General features: G+C 45.7%; 1 protein-coding gene across 2 annotated transcripts in view; it reads left to right on the forward strand.

Annotated features, from left to right (window-relative positions):
• LOC128839627 (neuronal acetylcholine receptor subunit alpha-7-like) overlaps nt 1–19,841 on the forward strand; it is a 97,761-nt gene that overhangs the window by 14,600 nt on the left and 63,320 nt on the right. For both annotated transcript variants that reach the window (XM_054032777.1, XM_054032778.1), the window contains exon 2: nt 6,289–6,428. In XM_054032777.1, coding sequence (XP_053888752.1) covers nt 6,289–6,428 — 140 coding nt within the window. The remainder of the gene's footprint in view (nt 1–6,288; nt 6,429–19,841) is intronic.

Below are 19,841 nucleotides of genomic sequence, written 5' to 3' on the forward strand. Positions count from 1 at the left end.
ACTGGATCATCTCCCCCAGCCCTTCAAAGCACTTTGCAAACGCCAATGTGGCTAGACACTTATAGAGGTTTGAGGCCACAACCTTTGAGCTTAGGAGGCCAGTTAATTAATTAAAGCTAGTCCAGGTCCTCCTCTCTCTCTTTTTGCACGTCTTTCCTGTGCCTCTTATCAGCCCTGGACTGATGGGCCAATTGAGTTCATGATTCCCAATCAGCTTCTCCTGGGGCACTAATTGGCCTCTAAGGGGTCAGAGTGCAGGCTCACCTACTCACTCCCTGCACTCTGTCACACTTGCTTACTAACTTCATAGAGTTTAAGGCCAGAGGGGACCATTAGCTGATCAAATCTGATCTCCAGTATATCACAGACCTTTATATTTTACCTAGTTACCCCGGTAACTTGTGTTTGGTTTTTAGCATTTCTTCCCAGGCTTGATTTGAAGACAGTAAGAGATGGAGAATCCACCACTCCCCTTGGGAGTTTGTTCTCATGGTTAATCACCTTCACTGTTAAACATTTCTGCCTTAGTTCTAATTTGAATTTGTCCAGCGACAGCTTCCAGCCATTAGATTAATGAGCCCATTAGCACCCAGTATTTTCTCCCCATGGAGCTCTTTAGGATCGTCTATTTTATCTACAGCACTGCCTATAGTTATAAGACTCTTTTCAGTTGTTTATAACTCTGCCAGACTTCTCCCCCGCCCAAGCTTTTTCTCTGCTTGAGGCTGAATTAAAAAAAAAAAATCACAAAAATGGGTCAGCCATTTCCATGAGGAAAGTTAAGGGAAAATACATTGTGCTGCCAGCATTTAACTGTTTTCCAATCCATTTCTTTGAAGAGCTCCAGTGCCTCTGTGCTTTGGAGCAAAAACTAGAAATGTGGCAGGGGGATGGACCTGAGGTCAGAGGGGTGCCTTGTGCTCCTCCCAGAAAATCTACCTGGATCTGGCAAAGTTAGAAGGCTTTGCACGTGCTCAGATTTGGTTCATCTTGCTGCTAAAATCTCAGAATGTTCCAACCGCACTGGGCACACTCCAGTGCCACTGCCTTCATATGCACTGAGGGGACTTCCCAGCTCCCACCACCTTTCATCTGCTCTGAGCCTGCTCATAGGCCCCCCCAGTGCTTGGCTCCACATGGGGAACAACAGCAGCAGCCGCCTCTGTCGCCTAGAGGAAGGTGTGTTTGGTTGGAAATCAGCAACAGCCCAAAGTGTCTCTGCATTTCTACTGACTAGTGGTAATATTTCGGTGTAGTCAGGCCTTTTTCTTGAGCCAGGCCTAATGCCTCCACCATAGGAGGGAGAAACTATCGTCCCCACAATGCGGTAACGGCAAGGTCTGGCAGAGCTGGAATACATGCACATCTAATATGGCAGACTATAGTCCTGCCCACTCAACCTTTTAGAATGAATAGGGCAAACCGATGTGCTTGGTAACCCCACCGCACAGAAAAAGCCAAGATTAGGATCCAGAAATTCTGATTCAGGCTGTTCTACTGTTGGCTGGGAAATGGTTAAGTAAAGCACTAGTAAAACGTGTACTGTATTCCCCACCCCACAAAGGCTAGTCCACATATAGGATAACAACCTACTACTGCTACCAGTTACTCCTTTGTCTCAAATGTTAGCAGTCTGTGTTGTAAATCTAAAGGTCCTGCATTCAGATCCTGATAATAACTCAGGCAGGTGTCAATGTGGTTCTAGATCAGGGGTAGGCAACCTATGGCACCTGTGACAAAGGCGGCACGTGAGCTGATTTTCAGCGGCACTCACACTGCCCGGGTCCTGGCCACCGGTCCGGGGGGCTCTGCATTTTAATTTAATTTTAAATGAAGCTTCTTAAACATTTTAAAACCCTTATTTACTTTACATACAACAATAGTTTAGTTCTATATTATAGACTTATAGAAAGAGCCCTTCTAAAAACATTAAAATGTATGACTGGCACGCGAAACCTTAAATCAGAGTGAATAAATGAAGACTCGGCACAGCACTTCTGAAAGGTTGCCGACCCCTGGTCTAGATAATGGTATTACTGTTTTACAGCTTTCTTTATTAAAAAAAAAAAAAAGACAGAAAATTGTATTAAAAAAAACCCTATGTTAAAGGCCATTAAGGTTGCAAAGTCAAACATTCTAATGCCAGGAGATGCCAGATTTAAGGTTGACTATACAACTTGAAATCAGCCCCCTTGAGAGTATGCATTACGATACAGTCTTTAATTACATAATCACATTTTCCATAGCACCCCTGCCTGATTAGTGCATACAATGGACAGTGAAAAAGGCCATTTTCTTGTGCTTAGAGACGCTTGACCAAGACCTAAGAGCTCTGGGTTCTATTCCTGGTTCTGCTACACACTTCCTGTGTCATGTGAGGCAAGACTGTACCACAATGTATCTGCACAAGGGAAGTGAATGATGGTTTCACCTCATGTCTGGTGTCACTTTTGAGCAATTGACTTTTCAACTTTACCATTCTTTGAATAGTTATTTTGGATGCAATTTCATACTGGCCACCGGAAAAAAGATTCAGTCCCGAAGACCGGGGGCCAGATTTGTGTTTGAGAGAGGAATCTCTCTGCATCTCACTACCAGTCCCCAGAACCAGAAATTACAACCTCCTGTTACAGAAAAATGCCACAATTTAGCTCATTCCAACTTCACACCAGGGAGTTTTCAGGGCTTTAGAGGGAGAGAAAACCAATCATCTCCCTGGTGACCGAAGCACTGAGTATTTTCTAAAAAAATATAGTGTAGTCTGTCCCCTATCTCACCTCTCTTCCTGCTTGGAGGCTACGGCAACAAAAAGAGATGACAGCCTGATTAGACAGGCCAACCATTTGTGACACCAACAGCTGCCTTGGCAATTTGCCAGGAGCCCGCAGGCTCCAAATTGCATGGAGATTTACATAATTTCATAGATACAAAAAATGAAATGCGCACAAACATATGGCTACAAATCCCAACACAATGGGCTGTAGAATAGCTGGGCTATGTTGCTGGTCTCCAAGTTGAGTGGGTGCCAGCAATGGCGCAACATTGAGAGAGGACACAACATCAGATAATAATGGAGGACTTCAGCTGCCAAAATATTAACAGGCACAGTTTTGAGAAGAAATTTCTCAACCCCATAAAGAATTGCTTCTTGGAACAGCTAGGTCTGGAGGACGCAGGAGGAGAGGATATGTTTGACTCTGTCCTAAGTAATACACAGGAGAACTTGGTTTAATGAAGCTACAGGACCACAATGGTAGTACAGTCTACATCGTTGTGGATAGAGGGATTTTCAAACACTAACATAGGGCGAGGGCGAGGGCGGGGGCGGGGGAGGGAAGAAACACAAGCCAGTTTAAAGGAAGCTAAGGAGACAACAAAAATGGAGGGGCTTCCACTCTGATTGTAAGCACTTATGCAATCATAACCAGAGTCATGCTTACCCCTAAACAATGGGAACAAGATAGAACAGGACAGGCACACGGTAAGGCCCAAGAGTTTATTGCAACCTTAGAGGTTACCTTCAAAAAAATGAAAATACAGTTTAGGTGAAGCTAATAGAAGGGCACTTAAGTAATGGTGGGTAAAATGTAAGTTAGGCAGTTAAGAGTGAATTTGAGAAGAAAATAGACAAAGACATGTGAACCAAATAAGATCTTTTTCAAGCATATCAGAAGATGGCAACTTTCAAGAAAGTCCGTGGGTTTGCTGAGCTATGAGTAAGAGAATCAAAGTATTCCAGACACGACACAGAAGCTAAACAAACAATCTCTTTGCACAGCTGTTCACCACAGAAGGCATTGGTGAAGATGTCTAACTCTGAGCTAGTCTTTTCAGGCAATGAAGCTGTGGGACTGTCCAAGACTGAGGTGGCAACCATGAGAGATATAGATGCAATCTGACAATTTAAATTACAATAGCTCACCAGGCCCAGAGGCTATTGCCTTGTGTTCCTTCAGAACTCTTGAATGAAGCGGCTATACACTCTCTCAATCAGCTACTACAGCGGAGCGCAGCAGGTGTACCTCTCTTAAAAAAAAACCACAACACCTTAGGGGTGATCCTGGGAAATACAGAGCAGAGACTCTGTTATGGTCCCTTACCTCAGCATCAGAGAAATTAATTGGAACTCTAAATTAAAGATAGATATAAGAGTACATGACATTGCTGGCTTAAACAGGCCTGGTATTTGTAAATAAAGCTGTGATTCCAGTCTACTAGGATTCTTTGAGCATGTTAACAAAAAATTGGATAAAGGATCACAGGCTGACATAATTTATTTGGATTGCCAAAAAAAGACATTAGCTGTAATCACTCAGGAGCAAACCCTAGTCTCGTTGCGGACAGCTCAATGAAAAGATCTGCTCAATGTGCACTGGGCATCAAAAAAGCAGCCAAGGAGTTACACTGCACTAAGACTAGAGAATTATCATGATCGTTATTTATTAATTTGTACTGCAATAGCGCCCAGAGGCCCCAGTCTGGGATTGAGCCCCTATTGTGGTAGGCACTGAACCCTCGTAGAATGAAAATTCAGTCCCTGTCCTGAAGAGCTTGCATTCTATAACATCAGCCCTGCAAAGATGTATCTATCTTAGGGTACGTCTACCCTACCCGCCAGATTGGCGGGCAGCGATCGATCCAGCGGGGGTCGATTTATCGTGTCTAGTCTAGACACGATAAATTGATCCCCGAGCGCTCTCCCGTTGACTCTTGTACTCCACCGCCGCGAGAGGCGCAGGTGGAGTCGACGGGAGAGCGGCAGCAGTCGACTCACTGCGGTTAAGACACCACGGTAAGTTGATCTAAGTATGTCAACTTCAGCTACGTTATTCACATAGCAGAAGTTGCGTAACTTAGATCGATCCCCCCCAGCGTAGACCAGGACTTAGATACTTATGTGGCCGCCGTTATCTTAGTGTCCAAAGGCCTCATAATCTTTAATGTATTGATGTACCCTTATGCCTATGAATAGTCCCAGTGAAACTAATTTACACACATGGCTCAGTCTTTGCAGGATCAGGGTGTAAGGACAATACTGAAATTATTGTAATGCCATTGTACAAATCAATGGAGCACCCTCCCCTTGAATGCTGTGCTTCATTCTGGTCATACTAACTCAAAAAAAAAAAAAAGGATTTGCACTGCTAGCAGAAAGAGAAAAGATCCAGAGTGAAAACCGGCAAAAGAAATTAGCGGTCTGGAAAGACTTCACAGATTAGAAACAAATGAAGTTGGGAGAAGGGATATGGTGGAGGTATACAAAACTATGAATGACCCTCAGATGGTAGATTGGTGCTTCCATTTACGCTGTCTTATAACATACGAATGAGGAGCACCCAAGGAAAGTAGAAGTTAAAAAACCAGTACAAGGACTTTAAACCCCCCACTTCATTCCATAATATGGCAGTTGAGGCTACACAGATTATCAAAGAGCTGTAGGATTTTCAGAAGGATTAGCCATTTCTACAGGGCTAGACTGTGCTTGTTTGGCACAGGCCTGTGTTGAGGGGCAGCAGGGAAGGCATTGACAGAAATAACACCTCCCACAGCTCTACTCCTTTAGCTGCTATCCCCTGTGTGAAATTCTGGCCCCAATGAAAATCAGTGGGAATTTGGGCATTGACTTCAGGGAAGCCAGGTGTGCTAGTTAGCACATGGGGAAGGGAAGGCATAACTCTATTTCCCATCCCCTGCAGCACCCCGATAGGAACATCTTGATAGCAAGTTTGTCCTGTGGGCTTTCCTGCCTTAGAGAGCTGTCAAGAGCTTCAGCTGCGTATTTTGTCATGTGGCACTAAAGATTCCTAGCCACCTTATATACCTCTAGCTCTTTGGCGGCTCTGTGATAGAAACGCATGCAGTGCACAATGTTTTATGAAACCATAGAATGGAAGACGTGTTAGATATGTATCAGGGGGTAGCCGTGTTAGTCTGTATCTACAAAAACAACAAAGAGTCTGGTGGCACCTTAAAGACTAACAGATTTATTTGGGCATAAGCTTTCGTGAGTAAAAACCTCACTTCTTCGGATGCATTTCACTCTATGCATCCGAAGAAGTGAGGTTTTTACTCACGAAAGCTTATGCCCAAATAAATCTGTTAGTCTTTAAGGTGCCACCAGACTCTTTGTTGTGTTAGATATGGGCAAACTTGAGGAGGTCTTTACTTTCTGGGAATCTGCTTCTCGGTTTTAGAAGATCAAAATAAACTATGGAGGGTTCAAAAATAAAATGACTTTCTGATCGGGCCAGATGATTTATGTCACCATCTTTTTTTCCCCTCCAAAAGTTTCCCAGCAGGGTGAAAACCAAAGGCGTCTGTATAGAGAACTGTTGAGGAACTACAATCGCCTTGAACGCCCCGTAGTGAATGATTCCCAACCTCTTATTGTTGAGCTACAACTTTCTTTGCTGCAGATAATCGATGTGGTAAGTCAGCAGCAATTCTGCTTCGTGAGCATAACTTTGTCAAGGTAACGAATTCAGCTGCTGTTGTAAATGGTGTAGGGACTGCATGTGGGCTCTTAACCAGACTGCTATAGAATGGAAATTGAGAACAGAATGGTTTGGATTAGGGATTTTGCAGAACGCCAACACATGGGTTTGTCACTTCGGAATACTAATACCACTCTAAATGCACAGATGTCCCCGACAACATGAGGAACGTGTTGATTAATTATGTAGCTTTTTAATGATTTTACATAAAAACACTGATTATGAACCATGTGTTACTACAAATTAATAAGCATGTGTTATTCCCAGAGCCAGCCTCGAAGCTGTAGTTATGGACCCTGTGCTATTTCTGGAGCTACTCTGGAATGGCTATATGAGGCAATATGCAACAGGGGCATTGGAACAATTTGTATAGTGCGGGTGTGGAACGCCATTGAACCAAACTGTAAACCCCATATATGAGGAAAACCACTCCAAGCTGCGGCATCCCCAGCACCTCTAACTCCAGCACCCCGATACGCAAGAGCACCAGTGTGCAGAGACGGCCGTGCCTGTCTGTCTACAAGAACTGGTATGGCTGGTACGCCAACCCCTCTGCCAAACAGCAGGTGGCAGCAGCTTCTTGCTGGCTTCTGAACATGCAAACGAGGGTGGGGGAGGGCAGAGTGCCGTAGTCGGTGCGGGCAAGATGCAGAGAGAGTGAGCGGGGTAAGGGGCCGGCTGCAGCAGAGGGTGTAGATGTAACATGAAGCCCCCTGTGGCTCACTGGCAGCAGGGGTCAAACCTGGGACCTAGGGAATCTTAAAGCATGAGCTGCTGCTGCAGGTGCTAGTGAAGCTTTCTGTGTTAGCCAAGGCCTGGCAGAGTTTGCGGGAGTGGGGAGAGATATGCCCCACGGTGAACTTTAGTATGCAAAATAATCCAAGTCAAAACCTCCTCTCCACGGTGAGGAGGGTTTCATTGTACAGAACAGCAGCTAAACCCCCCAGAAATAATCTGTATATAAATACAATATATTCCCTAGACAACTGACTGCAGAAGTAGGGTCTACCCACTAGATTCCAGCCCCTGGAACTATGGTGTGCGTCTTAGTCTTGTCCTCTGCATCTACCGCCACAACACCCTCTTTTCATTGTTATTGGCTGGCCTTTTTTTTTTTTTTACAATAACGAGAGAGTTTCTTGGTTTTCTACCAACCTGAGGAATGATACTCTACTATTTTCAAAAAGCATCCATCGTGTCCTCTAGCCCACGGATAACTTGGGGAGAGGGGAGTTACAGAAACAGGTTTTTGGGGCATGTCAGAAAATAAGGTCCCTTTTGGGGAAAGGTTTTTAAAATACCTAGATGAAAACTTCCTTTGAGAGCATTTCTTTAAGCACTCCAGCTCTGTAGCAGAACTTAGTGGATCCCAGCTGATGAGGGAGGGGGCTTGGATGGATGTAGGGCCAGTTACAAGGAACAGTCCCAAGTTGCCCAAAGCCCCACTAATATAAGGGGAAGCGGAATGTGGTCCAAAAAGAATGAGAATCCTGACAAATTAATATTTTGGCAATTGCCATGTACCCAATTCTGTGAGCTTTTGTTATGCACTTTTTTACTATAGCATAGTCAGTATAAATAAAGTGTTTATTCATAGACGCTGAAGACAGGGAAAAAGCCGAGAGTTAGATTATGGTTCCTGAAAACGTGCAAATTCTCAGCTTTGTCTAAACATTCCCCATCATATCTGGCCATGGCATTCTTACAGAAGGACTATTGGGACACACAGAAACCATTCTCAAAACACTCGCCAGACAAAGGGCAAGTTTCCTCCTGGACAATCAACTTGCTCCAGAAACTCTGCATAAACAACCTCTCTCAGAACACCATACTTACTATCAGGAAGTCACCTCCCTATACACCAACATTCCTCATGATGGCATTGCTGCTTGCCTCAAATATCTACAAGACAATGAACAACTGTCAGATGACCATCTCAAACACATCACCAAACTCATCCATTTCATCCTTACCCAAAACATTTTACATTCAAACACTTTGTCCAAACTGTGGGAACAGCAATGGGTACTAGGAAGGTTCTCCAATATGCAAACCTCTTCATGGGCCACCTTGTGGAAGAATTTCTGGAAAAATGCAACTAGAAACTGATGATGTATCTGAGATACATTAATGATATTTTCATCCTCTGGACAGATGACCCAAACTTGCTCAGATTTCCACTACAACTTCAACAACCACCATTCACTCCTGCACCAGCATCAACATCCTGGACACCACAATCAGCTTCAACAATGGCCCTACAAACAACTTATATACAAAAAACCCACAGATCACCACACCTACCTTCATAGATCCAGCAACCACGCCAACACCAAGAAACCTATTATCTACAGCCATGGCCTCAGATAACAGAATAAGCTTTCAGGAGAAGGTCTGGGATATACACCTTAAGATACTTAAAACAGCCTTCACCAAACAAGGACATGTACCAGAGAAGTAGATCACATCATGTAATGGACCACACTAATTCCGCAAGAGAACCTGTTTTAATACAGGAAAAACCCCACTAAATATACACCATTAGTTGTTGCCTACAACCCCACACTGGAACCCCTACAGGATATAAAACATTTCAACCCATACTTGGTGGGGACCCATCCTGAAAGATATTCCCAACTTCCCTCTCTTCTGGCCTTCAAATAATCCACCAACCTCACCCAGATCACCATCAGAAACAAGTTCTCCACAGACCACGACACACCAACTCAAAGTGGCACCAGACCCTGCCATAACAGATGCAAAATCTGCAGCCCTACCTTCATTGCTATCCTGATCAATATTCCTCACAACACACCTTTCAAGATGCATGGACCTGACATATGCTTATCACAACATGTGGTGTAACTCGTCCAATGCATCAAATGCCCCAACAACTATTATGTGTGTGAAACTAGAGAATCACCATACTCTCAAATGATTTCACACAGAAAAATGAGGAGACAAAAGCCCCCTATCACCTGTGGGTGAACACGTCTCACCAAGTGATCACTGCAAAAGATAAGCCTGGCAGCTTAAATCAGTAGTTCTCAAACTTTTGTACTGGTGACCACTTTCACATAGCAACCCTCTGAGTGTGCCCCCCTCACCCCTCCATAAATTAAAAACACTTTTTTATGTATTTAACACCATTATAAATGCTGGAGGCAAAGCGGGGTTTGGGGTGGAGGCTGACAGCTCATGACCCCACCGCCCATGTAATAACCTTGTGACCCCCTGAGGGGTCCCGACCCCCAGTTTGAGAACCCCTGGCTTAAATTCATAACTCTGCTAGACACCAAAGATTGTGGACTGAATAGAGACACTGTGTCTCATTACAACAATCTGTAGCCCACTAACTCTCCTTTGTCCTAGGACTGCAGAGGTGTTAACTGCCCACTGCTTGCATGGTTTCTTGCAACATGCGTTAACTGCTTATGCTTAACACTCTGTTCCACCTTGTATTTAGCTGTGACACTCAGAATACCTATCCCAGACCTGAAGAGCTCTGTGGGGGAATGGCTGTGTTAGTGACAGTCAGCTTGGGAATCCTGGTGCCTGGGTTAACCTGCTATTGTAGGGGGAATGGGATACTGGGAGTCTGGAATAAGAGGTTTTATGTGGTGGCAGAGATTTTTCTGCCGCTCTATGGGGATATAAGTGGGTGCATTGTGCGTGTGAAGAGAATCCGGGTCCCATTCAACATGCAGTGTGGATGAAAGAGTTCTGTGCATAAACAACATAAACTTTCTTGTATTTGACTGAAAGAAAAGAAAAATAATCCTGGAATTTGCTCCTATTAAGTTCAATGGCAACCAACCCATAAAGGCCATTTTCTATTCAGAAGTTGGTCCCATCACAGATATTACCTGACCCACCTTGTCTGTCACACAACAAAAAACAGAGTCACTGTCCCAAATAACAAACAGTCCTAACTATAATGCTGGCCAATTGGCAGATGTGTGGCACTATTTTCCTTTCCATTTCCTAACAGAGAAAGGAGCAATGGACACCCCATGAGGGTTACTGTTGGGTCCCGCGCTTATTGGCGGATTTTGCTAGCCTCAGAGATTCACAGGAGAGCTCAGTTTGGCCACTTTCATGGCTCAAATCTGCTGTTCACTCAGATAACCTCATCACTGGCTAGTATGGGGGAAAAGAGTAAGAACAATCCCCGCAGTTTCTGCTGATCCACCATGTGGGTTGGGCAACAGCCCAGAGACCTTCCCCTCTGGTGGAACCTCCTGTGTTGGATCAGGAGTTGGGAGGTTTGGGGGGAACCCGGGCCCGCCCTCTACCCCAGATTCCAGCCCACAGCCCTGGGGATCGCAGCTGTCTAGAGTGCCTTCTGGAACAGCTGCGTGACAGCTACAATTCCCTGGACTACTTCCCCATGGCCTCTTCCCGACACCTTCTTTGTCCTCACCACAGGACCTTCCTCCTGATATCTGTTAACGCTTGTACCCCTCAGTCCTCCAGCAGCACACCCTCTCACTCCCAGCTCCTTACGCACAGCTCACTAACTGGAGTGAGAGCCTTTTTTAAACCAGGTGTCCTGATTAGCCTTAATTAATTTTAGCAGCTTCCCAATTGGCTACAGGTGTCCTAATTAGCCTGCCTGCCTTAATTAGTTCCAGAAAGTTCCTGAGCGTTCTGGAATAGTCCCTGTTATCTTACCCAGGGAAAAGGACCTGCTTAACCCGGAACTAATGTATCTACCGTCGACCACTCTCTTGTAGCCATCTGGTCAAAGAAAGCTGTCAGGTTGGTTTGACGTGATTTGATCTTGACAAATCCCTGCTGACTGTTATTTATCTTCTAGGTGTCTACAAACTGATTGCTTAATTATTTGCTCCATTATCTTTCCAGGTACTGAAGTTAAGCTGACTGGTCTGCAATTCCCCAAATTGTCCTTATTTCCTTTTTTATAGAGTAGAACTGTATTTGCCCTCTTCCAGTCTTCTTCCATCTCCCATGAGTTTTTGAAGATAATTACTAATGGTTCGGATATCTCCTTGAGTATTCTAGGATGGATTTCATCAGGCCTGGCAACTTCAAGACATCTAACTTTGTTCAAGCGCAAATCTCAGCAACAGATTATGTGCTCTGCTCTCAATGCTGCCTATTAAGAATAAAACGTACCACTCCCCTTTAATGCAACTCCCAGTAACCTACCCTTTTCCTGATGGCCTGGGAAAACAGATGGGCCTTGCACATGTGCTGAACATCAACTGACTCCAGCTTTGTTGCACCAATGATGGGAAAAGCAATTCCACCCATGGGTTCCTGTCACTGAGAATACCATGCCAGCAGCTGCCGCCTGCACTTTCTGGGTCAAACTGCATTACAGTTTTCCTGCACTACGCTTTACACCTCTCAAATTCTAGGCCTTGCCAGGAGCCTCCCAAAGGCCCCAGTGCAATTTGGAGCTGGGTTGCTCTAGGTTACTGTGGCTTTCCATGGGCTGCTGTGAATAGCCAGGCACCCCTCCCAGCCCCGGTACAACCCAATATTGGGAGCTGTGAGGTAGGCAGCCTGGGATCCCATAGGGCAGGGAACAATCTGGTCAGTTTGCTCCATTGTATGCCAGGCTGCAATAGAATGGACAATCTGACTGTTTTTGGTTGGAAGCACCAAAATTCTGTAAGGGCAGCTAGGGGCCTGATCCTGCTATTCTCAAGATCCCAATCCTGACTGTTCACTCAGGCTTGGTCTACACTACAGACTTACGGCAGTATAACTAAGCCGCTCAGGGGTGTGGAAAATCCATCCCCCTGAGCGATACAGTTATACAGACCTCACCCCCAGTGTGCACAGCACTATGTCGACCGGGGGGCTTCTCGCGTTGACATAGCTACACCTGGAGTACCTACTCTGATGGGAAAAGCTCTCATTGGAGTAGGTAGCATCCTCACGAAGCGCTACAGTACTGCAGATGCCCAGGTACCCGCTGCACGTGTAACCGAGTCCTCGCTTAGTCAGCCTTTCATTAGACCCACTTCCAATGGCGCTACACCAAGGAGTAAGAACTACTCACGTGAGGATGGGCTGGAGGCCTGTGCCCTGTTCTCAGGGGGAGCTGTGACATGACTGGAAGCAGGCAGTACGGCAAGTTTCATGAGAACGTTTCTGCGATAAGGTTGTTATGCCAAGCTGTGAACTTTCTGAAGTTCACCCATCCTGGAGAAAAAATAGCTGATTCCGTTGTCTGGACAGGAACTTTAACAGATAAAGATGCCCAGGTCTGGGCTATGTCTGAATGTTTAAGATAAAAAGGATTTGTTAAAACTCCCACCCCAAGATGCCCTTGCTGCACCACGGAGTTAATAACTTCATTTGAAACTCTTCCTAGACAAGAGACATCTCCGCAGCTCCCTGTAATTACTGCGCTCCATTCCACATTGCCGAGTGCGAGCTTGGAAAACTTCATTAGTCTCTGGGCCCCAGCTCCTGCCTAGTTCCAAAATAAGAGCCTGGCTATCTCTTAGCCTCATCAGCCCCTACAGTCTCATCTCTTCTCAAGAAAGCGGAGATTGCCACGACTTGTCCGAGTGCCTGGACTGCTGCCAAAACACTTTGTGCCCCATCCTGCAGTCCTTGCTCACGCGGAGTAGCTATGCGCGCCCTGCTGGCGTCCATGGAACTACTTATGTGGGAGAGTCCTACTCAGCCTGAAGAAAGCTTGGTCTCCACACACAAACGTGCTTCTGTTATGTCACTAGTGGAGAGGTCTGGTTGCACTGCTCTGAGGGAGGTGACCCAGGCTGGGGGAGTGTGGGTCTTTGGCCCCCTCCAATAGCCAGCCAAGGTAAATAAGTTTATGAGTCTGTTCCTGGCGAGGTAGCTGCTCCTTTGCAAGCAGTAGCATCTCAGGCTTTTCGATCTAGAGGTCTCAGGTTCAGTCTGTGCTGCCAACCCACCCAGGGGCACCTTTGCGTGAGTCTTCAGTGAATCTCTGCCCACTCCAGCGCCGTCTGAAGTGTTTCAGTACTAGAGCCCAGACGCTGGAGCTACATTGGTAGAGCCTCCCGGCTCTACCCTATAATATTGTTCCCCCTCGGTGCTCTCTACTTTCACCCATTTGTCTAGAGAGCAATCCCAGGATTAGCAAACCAGAAGCTTGTGTGGAAGAAAGTGGCAGTTTAGGTGGCCAAAAGGATGATTTTTGTGGGGGATTCCTCTGCCTGCATCAAACATTTTTCAGAAAGGGTGTGTACGCCCAGGGGGGCCCTGCCTACCCAGGGGGGAGCAGAGAGCAAAGGGGTGGGGATAGGGTGGTACAAGGCACAGTTGCTCACACTGCACTTTCAAAAGCCCAAAAAGGGGCTGTTCCTGTGTAAAATACATATTTCGTCAACACACAAAGACATTAACTCTGACCCAGATGAATGCTGGTCTTCTAGAGCTAAGCTTGTTGTGTTTTGATAAGCCATGAATTGCTTGATCAAAATAATTTGTGCATTATGGGGGCATTATAATATTGTAAAGCCCTGAGCTGTTAATTTGAAGTACATGGGCTTCACAAACAAAATGTTGAATTAATTTTTCTAGGAAGTGTTTTTGTTACTAGAAAAGTGAATGATGTATGTTAATATGCAGATTTTTTTTACTGTATGAACTGTTGCTGAAAACAAGACAACAGTATTATTCTCCTGTCAACTATTCATCTGCTTGTATGCTCTTGGTCTGGATGGAGGCATTCAGGGAATTCTGGGAAAGTGCTTTGACATAGGTGCTGCTATAGCTAGAGGGGGTCTTCTATGTACAACTGATCGGAAGAAACCAGATTACCGAGCGCAGACACATTAATTGCTTGAGGATCAAGCTGTATGAACTGTAACCTTTAGCCTTGAAATGATCCAGTTCTCTAGGACAGACGCACTTTAGGGGCCATGTATTGTTTTGAATGTGGTAGGAGAGACTGCAGGGTGGAAGGGGTTAAATTACTGTACTTCCCTACTTTGCATTTCAGCAGGCGTGACTCAGTTTACACCTATTTACACCAGTGGAGATGCTGGCCCCGGTCTCCACTGATCTCTGCATTTTGCCACATGTGATAAATGAAAATAAAAATGCGAGGGATATGGACAAATATAAATATGCCAGTAATATGCACCTGTTGACATTATTCCTAGTATAGCATCTGGAGTCACTAGATTAAACCATAATCCTTATAGTACAGCCTGTTCCAATCTTTTCCAGCCAGATAGCTTCCACTGGGTAAGCTTGATCAGTCAAGACTGAAACAGACAGAGGACATGAAACAAAGCCATAATAATGAAAGGATTATTCAGTAGGTATTTCTAAATTATAAAGTATTAATGAAAAAAATGACTTTCAGCCCTTACAGACTAAGAGAATCATTTTTCATTAATATCTCCATTTACTTGTGATTTTACTGAGTAACCTGTGTGATATTTACTCTTTAGTTGTAGAAAAATCCCCAGCAAACTGTGCCTCTCTTCTCATTCCCGCCATTTATTACCAGGGGCCCAATTTCTCTTCTGACACTATTGTAAATCAAGAGTAACTTCACTGAAGTAGGTGTAATTACATGGATATAAAAGTGGTGTGAGTGAGATGAGAATCAGGCCCCGTATCACTATAAATGCTGGAAAATTTGTAATTAATACTCATGAAGAGTGGTCATTAAAATGCCCAGGCAGAATAAATAGTGCATAGGGTTGCCAGACCAGTATAGTCACTAAAATTAAACCCAATACGCTCTCTCATGAAGCCAGTCTACTCTGACCAATTTTGAACTCTGGAAAAAACAAACAATTGGTTCCTACATCAATGTGGAAATTGCTTGAGAACTGGTGATGCTAGCGTCAAACAATCACGAATTATTGTTTCAACTAAATTCTGAGTGTCGGGCATTATCAAAATGCCCGTTTTACATAAGCCAACTAACTGCATCATGATTTAAATGTGAAACAACTCCAAAGTTAGGAAATGGCAGAAGTAGGGTTGTCTGTACAACTTTAATTCGGCCCCCTGGTCCATATACATTATACTCCCTCTTTAATTACATTATCACATCCTATTTTTTTCTTCAGGACCGGGGCCGGTTCCAGCGCTTTTGCCACCCCAAACAGCGGGGGGAAAAAAAAAAAACCCGCGATCGGCAGCACTTCGGTGGCAGTTCTACCACCACCGCTTCATTATTCGGCAGCAGGTCCTTCCCTCCGAGAGGGACCGAGGGACCCGCTGCCGAATTGCTGCCGAAGAGCCAGACGTGCCGCCCCTTCCCATTGGCTGTCCCAAGCACCCTCTTGCTGCGCTGGTGCCTGGAGCCGGCCCTGCTCAGGACCCTGCCTCAGTCAGTGCACAGGATGGACGGTGCTCACTTAACGAGCAGCTATTCAGTGTTGTTTTCTAGTCATTGTTCAAGGTGTGGCTCCAGGACTTGTTTACTGAACACTAGTCACACCCTGCTCTGAAGACAGAATTATTAATTTCCTCAGGGGCTTTTCCACGGCGCTCATCACTGTAGTATTTGAATGCTTCACAAACAGGACTAAATGTATTTGCAGGAATCCCCTGTGAGCCGAGAGAATATTATTATCCCCCTTTTACAAATGGGGAGCTGAAGCACAGAGAGATTAAGGTCAAGAGTATCCACTAATTTTGGGTGCTCAATTTGAGACCTGATTTTTCAGAGTGCTTAGCAACGTATAACATTCAATACGTTCACAGCACAGCTTCCAGAGAGCGCAGGGATAGCGGAGAGTGCTCAGCACCTCTGCACATCAGACCCCAGCGTCTCACGTCAGGCCCCCAGAAAATGAGGAACACCCAGTTAGTGACCACTGGGAAGAGTCTGGTGTGAGTGACTTGCCCAACAGCGCTCAGGAAATTAGTGGCAGGGCAGGGATAGAATCCAGTTCCTCAGAGCAGCATGCAACTGCCATCACCGTGAGACCCCGCCTGTTTCTTCCTTTAGAGTCCTGCCTCTTCTGAGACACACTTTCCACCATCTGTGTTCCCCGCTTCTGGGGTTTGTACTGCAGTCCAGCCATTTCCTCACTGGTGGCCAGGGGTGGGGAGACCCGGGCCCACCCACTACTCCGGGTCCTCACCCAGGGACCCTGTAGATGCCAGCCACATGCTGCATCCCCTCCAGCTTCTCAGTACATTTCCCAGGGCCACTTCCCCATGGCCCCAGCACCTTCTTCGCCCTTACCTCAGGGCCTCATCATATTAGTCCTACAGCCAGCCAGGAGCTGCCTCATTCCCATGGTCTCTTCCAGCACTGCTCTGTCCAGGGTACTAGCTTCTACCTACCTGCTAGGCACCCAGTCCTCTCTCCTTGAGCTCCAGGCAGTGACTAACCCTGCTCTGCCCTGCGGCTCTTATATGGGCCTGGATTGGCTATTCCTTGCAGCTTCTCTCTTACTGGCTGCATCTCCTGCACAGCCTCTGTAGGGCTCTATTAACCCTCATATGCCAGTGTGGTGATGGGGTGTCCACCCAAGGTCCTACTGACAACAGCCTCTTTCACTACACAACTCAGATTCATTCCCAAAGCACTTACAGTCTCATTTTCCCTCCTCTTCTAGCCTCCACCCTCTCAGGCTCCTTGTCCCACCTTTCCTCACCCCAAGGCCCAGTTCTTGGCCTCTCTGCATTTGAATCAGGCAGTTTCCTTCTCCACTCTTAGCTCAGCTATGGGGGTTTTGAGAGCTCAGGAGAGACAGGCTCCTTGCTCTCAGCTCGGTGTCCAGGCCCAGCACTGTTACTACAATTGCAGCCAAAGCCCTACTCAGCCCTCTGCAGCCTCAGCCCGTAGCATGCTCAGTGGGGACAGAATCGTCAGGGAATGAAGTGGAGAAGCCCTAGCAAGTTTCTACTGAGCATGTGCCAACTGCCCTTTTGCAAAGACTTATCACGCAGCCAAATTGACGTGGATTTTCACGGGGACATAAAAAGGCACATTGCTGATAAAAGACTACCCCCCTGTCAAATTTCAAGTGCCTGCTCCCAAGCATGGGCGCATTAAACCTTCTCAAAGAAAAAAAAAAGTCACCAGATTTTTTTTTTTTTAAAACATGGGCAAAACCTATTTCCTAGCCTTGTTCTCGGTAATGGCGCATCTGTTTGGGCTGAAATTTTCCAAGAAATATCAGCCTGAGGCAAACACCTGGCATGGGAAGTTTCAGCCCAAACTGTTAAAGTTTGGCAAAGTTAGACGCAACCGAAAACTGAGTTTTATAATTAAACACGTTGAGCAACCTTAACAGGCAGTGCTTCCAGCCCTGCGTATAATCTCTCTAGCGTCATAAATACCCCTCTGTCTATTGAGACATTGGTACATCCCTCACCACTGTAGTATCTGAATGCCTCCCATGGATTAAAAACAAAATAAATGATCATACTCTCCTTTTCTCCTTTCCCAGCCACCCAGAAACAGGCTTCGGAGTTCTTTCATGGGTTTTCTTATTGATTGTGAGAATGAGGGTACTATTACGGGAAAGCCATGGCAGAGACGTGGGCTCTGCGGTCACCTCAGAATGCAGCCAGGTGAGCTGTTGTTCTGACAGCGGGGTCCATGTTCTTGGCCAGCTCCCATGACGGTACTGTCTCTGGCACACCAGCCTCCCTCCTTGTTGGTTGGCAGTACCATTGTTCCAGTGGAACAAAGTGATCACAGCGCCTAGTTTGTAGCACATAGCCAAGTATTCCCAGGGATGCGAGGAGGAGTTCTGGATGCCCCAAGAAAGTAGGATCAAGCCCATGCTAGTGGAATAGATTTAAAAAAAATCCAGCATTGGTATCAGTTCAGGTAAACACAGGCAAAGAACTATTACATGAAAAGGGCTCAGAAGTGTTGGATGGGGAGCCCAGAAAGAGACTTTGCAAGAACATTAGATCCACTGCCTGTTTGGAATCTAGGCTATTCTACATCGCACATGCTTAATTCCATTGACCACAGCCCTTAAAACATGCTTATCTTTAAGCACGTGTGTAAGTGCTTTGCTGAATTGATGCCGTAATCCCCCAAACCAGGAAAAAGGAATGGGGACATCCCTTGCAACAGGGCATGTGAGATGAATCTTTGATACATATTGAATGTAGATGTGAATTTTTTATTTATATTTGGCTAGCATTTGCCGGAGGTTTAGCAGAATGCTGAGAAAAATGCTGATGAATAATGCATAGCTAGGAACAATGATTCATGTCTAGTCCTGTTTATTGCAGTGTCTGCTAACTATATGTAAAATATACAACAGGCTATTTAAGGATGACAATCTCAGGCTAGAGAATATATAAAACAGCCAGACACCATGTATAAAATGCAATGGGATTTTAGTCATGGACTTGGTGACGCTGGATGGTGACATAACAGCTTCTTCTAGAAGCCAAGGATGCAGGTTAAATACATCTGTATGGAACTCAATTGACCAATCAGTTGGAGAATAGCATCATCTAAGAGGCAATGTGCTTCGATTTAGCCAAAGTGCAAGGGAAGGAGTTAGGACTCCCTAAAAACCGCCACGAACAGAGAAGTGGAATTGCTGGCTGCCCAGATTCTCATGGATGCCACCCAACAGGGGGACTTGCCTTCCCCTGGGGCAGATCAGCTGAGCAAATCCATCACTGGAGTTTGTAGGTCACCGGTGGGGGGCTGAAGGCTGACATTTTCAGAAGTAAGTGGGGATTTGGGGTGCCCAGTTTGAGACCCCTGATTTTCAGAAAATGCCCTCAGAAAGTCAGCTCTTTAAGAGGTCTCAAATTGGTCACCCAAATATGGAGGCACCTACCATCACTATTGAAACTCCTGGTCTTTGTGTGGCATGGGAGCGACGAGTCCATTTGTTACATGGCTTTTTACAGCAGGGCAGTTGCCAATAAGGAAGTGTAGGTATCATGCACGTAACACTGGTCTCCTGGCTTAGTGCTGGATAGGGTGACCAGATAGCATGAAAAATAGGCACAGGGGAGTAATAGGCGCCTATATAAGCGAAAGCCCCAAATATCGGGACAGTCCCTATAAAATTGGGACGTCTGGTCATCCTAGTGCTGGACTTCCTCATTTATACCAGTGTGAGAATCAGGCCCTTTAGATTCAACAGCCTGATCTATTCCCTTTTATTAGTGTAAATGGTGCTCTTGCCCTCAGATCCAATTTTCATACATCTCTTGTTTATGTGGTCTGTAGCTCTCAGTAATAACTCTGTCTTTCTAATCCCACTCCCTAGCTCTGGGGGATGATAACAGGGGGAGAGATTGGTCTGACAGCGACCTGCTGGCATGGACCTGCTACATACTTGCGATGAGAGAAAGGGGCTCTGAGCAGACGGTTCTCTGCCCTTGGTAACTGCAGCTGAATGTGGCACTCGCCGGGCA

Source organism: Malaclemys terrapin, chromosome 6 (genome assembly GCF_027887155.1).
Source record: "Malaclemys terrapin pileata isolate rMalTer1 chromosome 6, rMalTer1.hap1, whole genome shotgun sequence".
Taxonomy (NCBI): Eukaryota; Metazoa; Chordata; order Testudines; family Emydidae; genus Malaclemys; species Malaclemys terrapin.